The sequence below is a fragment of the Penaeus japonicus genome, unplaced genomic scaffold (assembly GCF_977035675.1).
Source record: "Penaeus japonicus unplaced genomic scaffold, GWHDUDI00000001_assembly GWHDUDI00000025, whole genome shotgun sequence".
Classification (NCBI taxonomy): domain Eukaryota; kingdom Metazoa; phylum Arthropoda; class Malacostraca; order Decapoda; family Penaeidae; genus Penaeus; species Penaeus japonicus.
In genome coordinates, this window is record NW_028234427.1 from 4,800,023 (window position 1) to 4,815,022 (window position 15,000).

General features: G+C 38.6%; 1 protein-coding gene across 4 annotated transcripts in view; it reads left to right on the plus strand.

Moving 5' to 3' along the window:
- LOC122249677 (tyrosine-protein kinase BAZ1B) overlaps positions 1-15,000 on the plus strand; it is a 34,030-nt gene that overhangs the window by 6,689 nt on the left and 12,341 nt on the right. For 2 of the 4 annotated variants that reach the window (XM_043010742.2, XM_086551284.1), the window contains exons 2-22: positions 1,554-1,729; positions 2,026-2,122; positions 2,248-2,580; positions 3,935-4,664; positions 4,827-4,976; positions 5,109-5,225; positions 5,583-5,702; positions 5,848-6,063; positions 6,207-6,350; positions 6,584-6,700; positions 6,920-7,115; positions 7,476-7,620; positions 7,764-7,965; positions 8,315-8,437; positions 8,740-9,479; positions 9,644-9,763; positions 12,435-12,582; positions 12,776-12,905; positions 13,080-13,216; positions 13,459-13,638; positions 14,145-14,302. In XM_043010742.2, the coding sequence (XP_042866676.2) occupies positions 1,554-1,729; positions 2,026-2,122; positions 2,248-2,580; positions 3,935-4,664; positions 4,827-4,976; positions 5,109-5,225; positions 5,583-5,702; positions 5,848-6,063; positions 6,207-6,350; positions 6,584-6,700; positions 6,920-7,115; positions 7,476-7,620; positions 7,764-7,965; positions 8,315-8,437; positions 8,740-9,479; positions 9,644-9,763; positions 12,435-12,582; positions 12,776-12,905; positions 13,080-13,216; positions 13,459-13,638; positions 14,145-14,302 (4,479 nt within the window). The remainder of the gene's footprint in view (positions 1-1,553; positions 1,730-2,025; positions 2,123-2,247; positions 2,581-3,934; positions 4,665-4,826; positions 4,977-5,108; positions 5,226-5,582; positions 5,703-5,847; positions 6,064-6,206; positions 6,351-6,583; positions 6,701-6,919; positions 7,116-7,475; positions 7,621-7,763; positions 7,966-8,314; positions 8,438-8,739; positions 9,480-9,643; positions 9,764-12,434; positions 12,583-12,775; positions 12,906-13,079; positions 13,217-13,458; positions 13,639-14,144; positions 14,303-15,000) is intronic. The other 2 variants (XM_086551285.1, XM_086551286.1) reach the window with 1 other exon arrangement.

Genomic DNA, 15,000 nt, shown 5'->3' on the forward strand with positions numbered 1-15,000 from the left:
TCAATTTAATGATGCTATGTTTTCATTAGCCTTTGTTACAATATCTGCATTTGCAGATGACGGATTGCATTCAGAGTTTCATCAAAATATATCTGTTCTTTATTTATATATTTTTTTAACATGATCTTTTTATAGGATCTCCAACAGCCATAATCTTCATTGCATGTTCACACTAAGGAAATTACCAAAATTGAATGTCATAGATTTTCTGCATTATTTATCAGGTGAGGAATGGCTTTGAACTACATTCCAAAACATTAAAAGTCCTTTATTTTCTGGCATAGGTATTTGGGAAAATTGCTTAAATTATACAAAGCTAGTATGCCTCCTCATCATGACATACTGAGAGCATTAGAAAGGAATTCTTAAGAGTAGTGACAGGAGGAGGGAGCAAAAGCCAAAAATTATATAACAAATTGGGAGTTAGTATATACTTCTTGTTTCATCCATACAATAGTGTAAATGCTAGAACATGGTTTGTTCGAATAAAAAGAAAACGTGGAGGTAGTCACAGGCATGGAGTAATATATTTGAGTAGTTCTGGTACTAGCATTTAGTATGATAATGAGATCAAACTATTAGGAATCAAAATTGAAATGGAACAAAGTAGCTGATTTTCAAAGTCAGAATATTATGAACACTTACTTTATAAAAAGATGTTATAAGGAAATGATGATAAAAAGTTATAGAATATTTATTTATTTATTTATTTATTTACATACATACATATATATATAGAATTATACATATTATATGTCATAGGCAATAGTATCAAAACATTGTTCTGTAGAGAGTATTAAGAGTCAGTAGAACTAGTATTCAAAACTCTCCAGGATTTTCAAGGACATTGACCCACAGGTGCAAAAAATTAATTGTCATGTTGTTTGGTAACTCATTCATGGGTTACCAGTTTGTGCCATTTCAGCTTCTCTTGTAGAGGGCTCCTTTGTTTATTTTTGGATGATTTGATTAGCATTTTATAAAACTACAAGTCCTTTATTTTTCTGTATGTATATCAATATTATGATAACTGAATGTGTTTATGTAGTTTATATTTTTTTTATTTTTTTTTTATTTTTTTTTCATTTTGTATGTCATGTTTCCCTCTGCTATGTATATGTGATTATAAATCAAGGTTGTTATTTTGATATTATTTTCCATATGTTTTCATGTGTTACAGTAATATAAAAGGTCAATTTTGTGTTTAAGAAATTGCACAAAGGGACAACTTTTTGTGTTGAGGTAGGAATTCAAAGCAAAAAAAATGTTTTGAAACCTAAGTAGTGTTTAGTGCTGCCTTATGATTCAGAATACCTATTCTTAGATCTAATTTTAGGATAGCACTTGCATTTTTCCCATTTTTCCTGCAATCCACTGTCATTTTTTTAAGCAGGTTAAGAGTATTTACAAGATTTTCAATTATATATAATTTATTGTCAGCCTGATTGAAAACTATAATACATATTGAACTTCAGATAGATTAATCACCTGCAAAATTGTATAACATAATACAGTGTCCTGAATGTTGATAAAATATATTACTTTCTCTGCAGTGACTATGAGGACAGACTGGCCCTATATAGTCAGAGCATCTGGACTTGCCAGTGCACAGGCAAGTCTGGGCTCACACACCAAGAGGCATGGACCAGCGAGGCCAAAGTGCGAGTGCTCCTCAATGCGTCTTTCCCGTCACCCCTCGTGAAACCCCTTCTACAGATGATACATCATAGTAAGTATCTTTGGTCTTTGTTGTAGTGAGGTAGGGAGGATGTTCTTGTATTTCTGTCCAGCAAAGGGTGAAATTTTATTTTTGTTTTGATATCGTCGTTAAAGACTTTCATTGTTTTTCTTCTATTATTTTTTTGTGTTGATTCTTTTTTTTTGTGTGTGTGTGTCTTCTGTATTTGTTTTTTTCACATGTTTGTGTTCCTTAATTACTCCAATTTTAGAAATCTAATAAAATTAGTATGTGAGCATACTCTAAGATTTTCAATGACAAAGTCATCATACTTTCATTTACTTCAGGTACTTTGCCTCTTGACCAGCTAGTAGAGGCAACTTCCAGCCTTTGTTACTCACGTTTCCACCTGGGAGAGGAGCTAACCCTGTTAGGTCCTCAGCCGTAAGTATTTCTAATGTTTGTTTTGGTGAAAAAAGCATATCATAATTATATACTTGTGCATGAATATGTGTTTGTATAAGTGATTGTTTGATGTATTAAAGAAACATACATTTCTGTTTTCTTAGAGTACAAGTGCGTGTGGTGGGGTCAAAGGAAGCTCCTGTACAAATTAAAACAGAGAATGGTGCCACAGAAGACGAACATGCAACAAAGGAAGCCCTCCAGACCCCCACATCTACCACCCCCAAAGTTGCAAACGGGTGCACACCCCCAGAAAATGAAAATTTGGTTGTCAACGGCACAGGAAACGGGGTGACAGAGAGCGAGGAGACCAGTCCAAGTAGCGGAAAGGGGAAGGAGGATGCAGCAGGAAAGAAGAAGCTGTTACCACTGCTCTACGATGTCTCTGTCATCGGCGAAGACAGAAATGTTGTAGATGTTCCTGCAAAAAATCTTCAGTAAGACCTCTTTTTGATAATTTGATACGTTAAACAATGAAGATAATATATAAGATTTTCTATACAGGTAGTCGTCAACTTACGACGTATGGGACTTGCGACTGATCGACTTTACGACCATCTGGTCAGCTGGCATTACTCCCAATCTGTACTTTAGTGTATAGTGTTTGACTTAAATTCTTAAAGGTCTAATAATTTAAAGAAAGATAAAATCAATGTCTAAAGAAAAAATGAAATAATGAACTGAGAAAATCTTGATAAAATATGACTTTATGATTACAATATCATTACACAGCATAATATACTTGTGGAAATTTACAACTACTTCCATTATGACAAGTCAGTCATAACCAAACGCAGTCGTAAGTCAACAACTACCTGTACACAAAAAATTATGTTGACCATGTGTGAGTTGCAATATATTATACATAGTGGCTAGAGCTGAGAGACCAGGGCTATATATTTGACAGATCTTACTTTTAATAATAATTTGATCAACAAAGGAATTCCATCTGATATGACATTTTGACAGCATTCATCTCTAAATTGCCCGACTTCACAACCAACTTGATATTTGGAAAATGTGTGGGAGGAATTTATGACATTGAAATATGCACTTACTTTATTGCCCAGACTGTTTCTACTTTTAGGGAATTTTCCCAATTTTATGGGCATTCTTGGTACTTAAGCATAGTATGACCCCAAAAAATGAGTCATTTTTGTTTTTACCTGTGCCAGGCAACAAGTCATCATAGTTCTACTTATCCTGAATATTGCTTTTGTAAATTCTGAAGTTTCTTGTTTCTAAGTACCATTTAATACTCCAAGATTCAGATGGGAAAGTAGCTTCAAATATTGTGCATGTATACTCTAACCTCGAGACACCAAAGTAAGGGTTCCCACATTTTTCTGGAATTCAATTTTGTTCCATTGATAGGCATGCTTTGTAAGTGATTGCTGTCAAAACCACTTAGGGCACAAAATTGAATCATTGATATGAAATATTCAAGGAAAAAAAGGCAAACTGAAAATGGGACTGGACGTCATCTTTGATAGAGTAATTAATATTCACAAATATATCCACGGCTATGTATGAAGTAGTTATTATGATGAAGTATGTCAGTGTCACATAAGGAGAAGGTAAAGCTAGATAAAATTGATATTAAATATAGAGGTAGCGTAACTGTATTCTGTATTTTTTTTTTTTTTTTTTTTTTTTTTTTTTTTTTTTTTTTTTTTTTTTTTTTTTTTTTTTTTTTTTTTTTTTTTTTTTTTTTTTTTTTTTTTTTTTTTTTCCAGTCTGCATTTTGTAACAAAAATTAATTTCTCATAAAATTGCTTCTCTTTCCAACAGGCGAACGTACAAAATTCCTCCCAAGGAGCATTTCCGTCTGTTTATAAGAGCCAATGCCATCAGACAGCGATCCAGCTCCTACACCCCGTGGAATGTGACTGACGAACTTGTGAAACAGTACAACATCCAGGGTAAGTTAGCCTCCATATTCACCCAGCAAAGAATGGGTCCCGTCAGCAAGAAGAGGAAGCTGGAGGGCCAGGGTGAAGAGAAGGTGAAAAAGCCAAAATCAGAAAAAACAGAGGAAACAGTGAAAAAGACAAAGCCCAAAACAGAGAAAGAACCGACTAAAAAAGCGAAGCGTGACCCCGATGCACCCAAACGCAAACCCGGCCCAAAGCCAGGGTCTAAGCGGACTCCCAAGGTGTCGCCAAAGGTATCACCCAAAGCAGAAAGCCCAGTGAAAAGTCCCAACAAGTTGCAAGCCCCTGTGAAACTTGAATCAAGTGACAGTGACGATGACGTGTCCCTTGCGGTGCTGGCAAGTCGTTCGCCAAAGATGAAGAACGGGAACTCAGAATCTCCGAAATCCAGCACGCCCCCAGAACAAAAGACACCCCCAGGCATCATGCCCCTGGTCAAGAGTGAGAAAAGGGAAGTACCAGCAGAAAGCAAAGAAAATTCTAAGAAAATGAAGCAAGCAACTCTCTTTGATTTGAAGACACCAAAGAAAGCGGGCGTCAAATCCCCGGGTTCCAAAGCAACTCCAAAGAGGTCACCACAAAAGAGAGTGAGTGTGCATACATTGAAACCTGAGGCATACCATGATTGTATCATATTGAATATATAATAATGTAAAAACCCCTCTACTTTTTAGTCTTCCATTTTCTCTTGTATGTGACAGATATTCAACGCTGACTTATTAACATGTTCAATTTTCCATCTCCTTCAGGAAATAACAGCAGAATCTGTCATGCGTTTACCTCTAATGAAGAAAATGGTGAACGACTACAAGCACTATAAAGGGGTACAAGGAGGAGGTCGCAAACTGGTCTACACCATGGATCAGGTTCTGAAGAAACTTTCCATCAAGCAAGTAGAGGTATTACACCACAAATGGAATTTCTTTTTTGTTACTATTGGTTTTGTATGTCTGATCTAGTTGTATACTGATTACCCAGTAAGATTACTGGTATTTCCTTGAAAAACATGATCGTTATTGTTTGTGTTATAGGTGATCCCTGATGAAGGAATAAGGAATGATCTACTGAAGAGACATGAGCGCATCCTAGAAAAGCGTATTTTAACCAAAATGGCTCCAGAAGAGAGAGAGGAATATCTAAAGCAAAAGGTAATGTAATTTATATTTGTGATCACTATTTTTAATGATCTATTATTATTATTGATGCATATTTTTTATTAGAAGATTTTATGAAGGATGGTGCATAAAAGATCCTGAATATGAATGAATAAATCCATGTAGACACTTTATATCTGAGCCCAACAATAAAGTTTTGACAGCCTTTAAATCACACTTACATGAAACTTTCTTTAGTTTTAAATATTTAGTTTAGTTGGCTTTTGTATATCAACAAGCTTGATATCAGTATTAGCTGAAATAAACAAATTCATTTCAAGTAAAACTGTATAACACTTTAGTGCATCCGTGACATTTTATCCCTCGAGTTGAACCAAATCCCTCCCACAGGCCAGAGAAGTGGCAGAGAAGCGTATCCAGACGAAGCGCGAGTTGAAACGCAAGATTGAGGACAAGATTCTAAGGGACACCAAACCACTTCCCCAACCAAAGATTGTCTCCACCCCTGAGGTCAGTGTCCGAGCCTAAGATTGTTGAATTATCCTTTGGGAGCAAGAACGGGAATTGCATGTTGCAACTGATGTCAAGCATTTCAATATTATGGTTGTTTTAGATAATTTTTTTCATATTGTTTCTCTCTTCTCTTCCCACACAGGAAATTCCTAACTCACTCTTTGGTGATGTCGCCATGATTGTTGAGTTTATTGACTGCTACAGGGAGATACTAGTACCTGACAAGAAGATAAGTATTACGTGTAGCAAACTCTTACAAGCACTCTCTTCCGGAACAAAGGGCTACAAGATTATTGCTGAAGTGATTAGCCTTTTGTTACATGTAATTCTCGACGACGAGAGATTCGGCGAAAGAAAGGTATGGCCTAGTTAATGTGGATGAGACTAATGTACAATTGTAGTATTGTTGTAGATACATTTATCAAGGCATCCTATTGAATTGACAGCAAAGCCAAAACTATTTTAATAGTTTAATAGTCATGAGGCATGCTTTATTTTCAGGAACTAGGTGTAAAGATCAAAGACTTGACCATTCACTACCAAACAGCCATTGAACTGGCACGTCTCTGCCTCCGCAAAAAGGAGACTTCAGATTCAGTCAGTCAACACTCCGATGATGACATGGGAGAGGAACAGAATGAACTTGTAAGTTTGCATTTGATATCTTCTGTCTAGTGAAAATGTAGGGTTGGAGGCTATTGCACATTTAGGATCACATTAAAAGTGTTGTATGTACAAATAGATTATAGAATTTGTGAATATTTACCAAATGTCTTTCACAATTATGCCCGTGATCATGATTCTCCTGTATAGCCTCTTCTTTTTTCTTTCTTTTTTTTCTTAGTTTAAGAAATGTATGTTGTCTATTTGAATTTCAGTCTGATGGCTTGCTAGAGAAATTAGAATCAAGCGAGCTGTATGAACTCCAAACAGAAGACATTATAATGGTTTTGAAAGCCTTGTGCCACCATGCAATGGCTTCATATGCAGCAATTGTGAGTACCATGCTTGTTTGATAGCAGTAATGTATACTATGAACATGTTTATCCCTTCTCTATGTAACATTGGTAGGGTATTGTAACTCCTAGACTTCTAGCAAATAAACACAAAAAAATACCATGTTAGACTATGGTGCATTTTGTCACAAGTCTTGCAGTCTTCTGAATGTACACATTACTCGTATAAGAATCAGTCCATTTCACTCTCTTGAATAGGAACACGTGGAGGAAGTGGAAGAGAAAGTGTACTCTCTCTACAAGGAGCGTGCGCAGATTAAGAAACAGACACTCAAAGAGGAGATGGAGAAGAAGAAACAGAAAAAGGAGGAACGTATACAGAAGAAGATTGACAAGTCAAGCATTACCAAAAAGTCCCCAGGCCGTCCGAAAGGCTATAGCCCCAAAAAGAAGGGTAAGTTGTTAAAAAGGTCTTTATTACTCTCTCTCTCTTTCTCTCTCTCTCTCTCTCTCTCTCTCTCTCTCTCTCTCTCTCTCTCTCTCTCTCTCTCTCTCTCTCTCTCTCTCTCTTCTCTCTCTCTCTCTCTCTCTCTCTCTCTCTCTCTTCTCTCTCTCTCTCTCTCTCTCTCTCTCTCTCTCTCTCTCTCTCTCTCTCTCTCTCTCTCTCTCTCTCTCTCTCTCTCTCTCTCTCTCTCTCTCTCTCTCTCTCTCTCTCTCTCTCTTACTCACTCGCTCTTTTGTTGTTTTGTTATAGGTAGGACAGGATTTAGTTTCTGCTTTTCATTTGTAACATACTTAGTTTTTCTTCCTCTAGCTGTCACACTTGACTCCTTTTACGGGAAGAAAGAGGAGGAAATGGAAGAGGGACCAGACATCCTATCAAGAGTCAAGAACAGGCGAATGACTGCCGAGGAATCCAGAAAGGAAAAGGAGCTTTTGAAGCAGCAGGAGCGCGAACAGTAAGTCTTCGTCTGGTGTGTCATTTAGATTATTCTTTTCATTGTGGATCATGATTGCTTTTGAAATTATTGCTATTTCTCTTTTTGTTTTGATTTTGTTGCCACTATTATTATTATTATCATTATCTTCATCATCATCCCAGATTGATGAAGGAAGAGGAGGAAAGGAAACGAGGGATGGTTGTCGTAGAGTACGAGAAAGTGCTGAATCAGAAGGAGTGTCTGATCCGTTTGCAGCCTCTGGGGTTGGACAGAAACCATGACCGATACTGGATTTTCAAGTCCATGCCTGGCCTCTTCATTGAGAAGGGCTGGGTGGATCCTAATACTACATATTGTACAAAGGTAAAAGGATATTTTTGTATTCTTATATTCTTTAGTTTGTCATAAATAGATATATAAATACATTTAGGAATGGATATAGAGAAAAAAAAATATATATATAAGATTTCATGTGTGTTTTGTACATATCTTCTATGTGTACTCTTCATCATCTCTATCATCTTTCTGAAATCTGGCAGGTGCTCTCCATTGCACCACAGATATCTAGTACTATCAGTGTAATTGCCTGGTAACAGCACACGGTGCAGTGCATAAAATTCAGATCATGGGCCCAGTGTGTGGAACCCTGAACACGGAAATTGAAAATTATTGTTTTCTCTCCTGCCCTTTGCTCATTTGCCTCTCATTGCAGCCCAAAACCCCAGCTAAGGCAACACCATCCAAAGCCATCCTCAAGCAGGAGTCAGAGTCTGATTCGGACGACAAGCCTCTCTCTGCCATCAAGCAGGAACTCGCCACGACACCCCAGAAGAAGGTAAGAAGGCAGTCTGCATTTGCACAGAGGCGTTCACTTTTTTTGTGAGGCTTATTGCACCTTAAGTGTTTTTTCAGGCAGCTTATCGATTTGCTTTGATTTGTTAATTAGGTTTTGTGCTGTATTATATCTTAGTGCAATTTTGATGTTCTTGATCTTCTCTTTACCTCTTGCCTTTTTCCTTTTTCCTTTCCTATTCTTATTTTGATTACTATTATAAGTCTGAATATATGTTTCCTAAGATAATATAAATGTTATCCATAGGTTTGGTTTTAATTGTTAACAATCCTGATTATGCACAGGTTAGCAGTACAGGACGTCCCCGGGGCAGGCCCAGAATGAACAAGCCCACTGGTTTTATTGCTAACAGTCCAAATAATGCGCAGGTTGGCAGTGCAGCACGTCCCCGGGGAAGGCCAAAAAAGATCAAGCCTTCTGATTTGAATGCTAACAGTCCAAATGCTGAACAGGGTAGCTGTGTGGGAATACCTGTCAAACCAAATGATGAGCAGAGTAGCTGTGCAGGAACACCTGTTGCACCAAGTACTGAACAGGGTAGTTGTGCAGGAACGCCTGTTGCACCAAGTGATGAGCAGAGTAGCTGTGCAGGAATGCCTGTTGCACCAAGTGACGAGCAGAGTAGCTGTGCTGGAACACCCGTCAAACCAATGGATGAGCAGAGTAGCTGTCCAGGAATGTCTGCCAAAATTGAGCCCTGTGATTTGGTGATGAGTGCTAGCAGTCCCAGTAGAACTCCTGTTAGAGGTACAGGACGTCCCCGGGGAAGGCCCAAAAAGATCAAGCCCTGTGATTTGACGATGAGTGCTAATAGTCCCATTAGTACACCCGTTAGAAGTGCTGGACGTCCCCGGGGAAGGCCCCGACTGAACAAGCCCACTGGTTTTAATGCTAACAATCCTAATTACGCGCAGGTTAGCAGTACGGCAAGTCCCCGGGGAAGGCCCAGACTGGTCAAACCACCGGATGATGATGAGGATGACACATTCCCTACAGTTGGGCAGAATTTGTGGTTCCATTACGAGTAAGTAGTCTCCATGGTTGCTGATTTTAATTCTTACTTAACGGCCAAGTTTTAGTCCGGTCATGTGTTTCCTTCTGAAATGTTTGTTCCAGACTTATAAAGGAATTCTTGAGTATCCAGTTTGACATTGCTTACACTTTTTGATTTTGATTTTGATTTTGCAGTTCTATAGAAGAGGTGGACAAACTCTTGGATGCCTTGGCTGAGAAAGGTGCTCGAGAAGCTCCTCTGAAGACATCCATTTTAAGCCACAGAAAGCATTTAGAAGAATCTATAGCAAAACCGTAAGTATTGTCATAAAAGTAAATAGGTTTTGTATGGATGTCCCTCTTTTTAGTAAATATGCAAATCGAAAGATGAAAAGAATTGGTTAAAGGTTAAGAAGTTGTGTGAGTAATATCTGTCTTAATTTTCTGCTTTAAATCTTTCAACCCATTAACGATGGTTGATGTGATATCACGTCATGTGGTGGCAGCATTTGCTGTCAGGGATGTAATATCACATAATGGTTTCTTTGTATGGCCAGTACGCAGAGTAATTGTGTGCGCAGCTGCCTTCGTCGAGGCCGGCACAGTGCTCTTATCCTGACCAGTGTAAATCCGGAAACACAAAGTGTATCCACTGGACGGGCCAGTACTGGCTAACAATTTGTATACCTTCAAACCAAACCTAGCCTGCTTGTTTTTATTGAAGATGACAAACCTCAGTCTCTCGTGGAACTTCCACAAAGACTCATCTATGGCGATGCCTTTCTCGGGTGCCAAGGTCTCAACAAAGGCAGTGTTGAGGGTATCTATAACTGGTCGGAGTTTCCACAGACTCCTTGGGAACCTCTTCCACATCCTCCAGATGTGCAAAATGAAGGTGGGTAGTGAGGTGGTCAAATCGATCCCAGGACTTTGTCTGTGGAATTAGCTCAACACGAAAGGTTGGATGATGGGACCAGAAATCCCGGTAACAGGGAATTTTGTGGAACCCCATGGTCACCTACAGACCAAAGTACACCATCAGCTCCTTTTTGGACATGGGAGTCCAGTTCCTCATGTGAAGGGAGAAAGGAGGAGAGATACCTGCATACCTAGAAGCAGACAAAAATCAAACATCGGTAAAACCATTCCAAATTCGAGAAACGGGTTATATGCACACAAACTGTAATAATATAGGAGACAATAACAGTAAAAAATTACAAACTCACCAATTGGTCTCGCAGATGATTTATTGAAGGAGATCGTCCGTGAAATACCACTGGAAGATCTCTAGGGGGATGCTGGTTGCATCCAGGTCAGCCTTGATCCCAGGAGAACCAGCAAACCCAAACCTTTTCGGGACGTTATCCTTCTTTCGCCAAACAAAATTAGGAGTCCCAGGTTCGTTCCTCTGCCACACTTTGGTGGCGAAGGTAGACAATGGCTCGTCACTGTCGAGGGTTGTGTCCGCCTGGCTGACATAGTCCAGTTCGTCCTCCAAGTTGGACCATTATCACTGTCCTCCTCTGCCCTGCAAGGAACGTATTCGTCCCCGCTACACTCCCCTACAGAGAAGTAGTTGGGGGACATCAGTCTTCGCGAGGCAGAGGAGGCAGGTTTGCAGCATGACCTGGATGATGGCTAGAGCTCATCATCATCCGAACAGAAGGAGTGGAGGATGAGCGTTTGGCACTGTCTCTTTGGAGCCATGTCGAGTAATTTATGGGGGTCATTGACCTCCTTTTATACCCAAGGTTTTCCCCAATTACCCGCCAGGTGACCAATAGCAACGTCATATCGAACAACAAGGAAGAAGTAGGCAAATTAGGTCAATGGAATGGCGTTATATCCTGTGACATTGGTCACACTTGATTTTACGTAAATGGTGACGTGGGATTCACGTGACTAATGTGACAAAATGTCCTCATGAAGTCAAATGCTGTGACGTTGGTCACATGTGACAACACGGAAATGATGATACGGGATTCACGTGACAGAGCATCATGACGTCACATGCTGTGACATTGGTCACACTTAACTTTACAAAAATGATGACACGATTCACGTGACGTTACATACGGTGATGGGAAACTCATGTAATTTCAGGTAAAATCTCTGCTTTTACTTGTTTACTTTATTTCCCACCCACTGTTGCAATGGTGGCACCAGCAAAGGCGGAAATGCAGTTCGTGTGTAAACATGTAGTGTCAATAAATAATTATGTTTAAAATCATAAAATCACCTTATTTTAATTATTTCTTGCCTTAGAACACTCACCACCAACTAGTACATTTTCAGAAATGTGACGTGTGATACCCATCATAGACGATCTTTAGGGACGTTACACTGGTGTGACACTGTCATTGCGCACTATTTGCCGTGTCACATGGGTGTGTCACCCGTTGAATTGGGTTAAGACCGGGCAGAACCAAAACTGCCCTGGTGTTATCTGGTTACATATAAGTAACCATCAATTAACAATGCTATAAACATATTAGATTTATGGTTCTCCAAAGTAAATTGCAGCTATTAGAAATAGTTGCCATAGTAACCTTAAAAGAACTTATTTCATTTCTTTTTTTACCAGAACCATTACCCCATAACCCATTCAGGTTAGGTGACGTGATATCACATCATACAAATAATTTGTCCCTGCTGGTTGATGTCCTATCACATCATGATTTCTCCCTCAAAGCATATCTTTTACATTGTTACATTTGCATATAATTATAGGGGTTCCATTTGTATAGCCACATTTTTATTTACTTGTGAAAGTGATGTAAGCAAATGCAAAATCTTCCTATAATCACCTCTTAGAAGCACATCCTAGTAGTGAGCTAGATATCATGCTTAGTCACTGCACGCGCTTGTAACCTAGCTGGGGGGGAGCACTATTACACAAATATAAGCCCCGGCATGAATGGGTCAAGATATAGATATAGAATATTGATGTCTTTCAAACGTGGGTTTTGTTCTGCATTCTTTACAGAAAAGAGTCCCTAGAAGACCTCGAGGATGGTGCCAAACAGCTGATGGAGAGCCTGAGGGAGGACATCATTCAGATTGAGCGGGAGTTGACGGACGGCTGGCTAGGCACTGTGCCCGATTTTGACGAGTGGGAGAAAAAGGCCCAAGAAGTGAGTGAAATGAAGAAAATTACTTTTCAGTATGTCACTTACTTCTTCTCCTAATGTACATTGCATTAAGGATTTTACATCCTATTATACTAGATTATTTTAATAAGGCTGGTCATTCTCTCTTTAATTCAGGTATTTTCAAGTGTTTGTAATCTGGGTATAATCAGAATTTTCATCCCTTTTCTTTTGACAGGCAACAACGTTACAGGAATTGTCCGACAGTTTAATAGAGGTCCAGCGGCACATACAGTTCAAGTATCTGAAGGGAATCATGGCCCCAATTAAGAAACCCATGCCTTCAGAAAATCCTGAGTTACCTACAGGTATGGTGCTTTTCTGGGTTAACAGTTTTTTTGGTTTCTTGGAAAAGAGAGTGAGAGATAGAGTAGAATTTTATTATTATGATTATGAAGTGTTCTGTTTCATGAATTGTTTATTATCATTTTAGTAGTCTGATGTGATTTGTCAAAAATGCTTATGAACTTTTCCCTCAACAGAGTATGAGGAGTTAGAGAATCCTGCAGTTCAACAGTGGAGAGATGCAGTAATGAACAGCCAAACCTTTTCCCGGTTACATTTGCTTGTCAGCATGTTTGATTCATGTATTAAGTGGGAGAAATCTATAGCCACAAAGGTGAGTTGATGAGGGTGAACTTGTTTGTTGAGTTATATAATGAAATATGAATATTTGGAATATTTGATATGTGTGTGTATGTCCGTGTGTTTGTGTGTGTGTGTGTGTGTGTGCTCTCCTTATTTGAAAAGGGTTAGGGAGTTGGTACATGATCTTGTTCGATCATGTTCATACTCTTATGTATTTTTACTTGAGAATTTCAAGACAAAGAAGGTCCTAATGAATTATGATTTACATTTCAGAAATGCAAAGTGTGTAGGCACCAGGACACAAGTATACCACTCGCCATCTGTGAGCAGTGTGAAGGTAGCTACCACTGGAACTGTATGCGCCCACAATTGCGCGAGACGCCGCCGGATCCATGGCTGTGTCCAGCTTGCCAGCCGAAAAAGAATAACAGAGTAAACAGGGAGAGGAGTAAAGTAAGTGGAATACATGTTTGTAGTCATGCTTGATGAGAAATTCAGTATTTGCAATAGAGCAAGAAAAGGGAATGCCAATATCAATATTGCTTAGGTTTCTGCTAGAAGAGGGGGAGGGTGCAATAGTTATTCATCTTTTTTACTACTTAAAGTTTCCATAGGCAAGGATAAATCATGTACCGTGTGTCTTGTAAGAATGTTTTGTTCAGATTGTTTAATTCAAGTCATTGTATGTCACTTAGAATTTTCAGGAAAAGAATTTGGGTTTGTATCCATTTTTATTTCATGTTTTCAAATATTTTCCTTTATGTAATTTAATTGTCTTATTCTCCTAGCAGAAACCTCTCATTTAATTTCATGTGTGTGCGTGTGTGCTGTGTGCATGCATGTGCGTATGCACTTGATCATGTACTTACACACACACACACACACACACAAGCACCTAAATATATTCATATTAGTGCCAAACTGGTAAGATGAATTGATAACCACGTAAACCCTTCCAGTCTGGACAAGTAGACGAAGAACCTGAAGTCCGTGGTGAAATTAAGCAGGAGAAGATTTGTCGAGTGTGCGAGCGTGGTTTGGGCCTCATCTTTTGCAGCAAGTGTCCCGCCGCTTATCATTCGGAGTGCCACGACCCGCCCCTCCAGACTCGAGCCAGGTAAGATATTGAGCTAGGCATGAGTTTACACATGTGAGTGATGTGAAACTGGAGTATTTTGTGTAGCCTGTTAGATAGGCAGAATTTGTTTTTTGAACTCTGCTAGAGGAGCTTATTTTTATTGGCTTGTCCATTTGTCAACAGGATATGCAAAAGGTTACAATTAAATTGTAATGAAATTTGATGGTTTAGTTACCCTAACTAGTAAGTTACCAGCAGAATGAAGTTTTTCTTTGTCGTTCTATGTACGTATTTATCTTTATAAGTATGTGCGCTTGTTGAACCACACAGATAGATAGATAGGTAGATAGATAGATAGATAGATAGATAGATAGATAGGTAGATAGATAGATAGATAGGTAGATAGATAGATAGATAGATAGATAGATAGGTAGATAGATAGATAGATAGGTAGATAGATAGATAGGTAGATAGATAGATAGGTAGATAGATAGATAGATAGATAGGTAGATAGATAGATAGGTAGATAGATAGATAGGTAGATAGATAGATAGATAGGTAGATAGATAGATAGATAGATAGATAGATAGATAGGTAGATAGATAGATAGATAGGTAGATAGATAGATAGATAGATAGATAGATAGATAGGTAGATAGATAGATAGATAGGTAGATAGATAGATAGGTAGATAGATAGATAGATAGGTAGATAGATAGATAGATAGATAGGTAGATA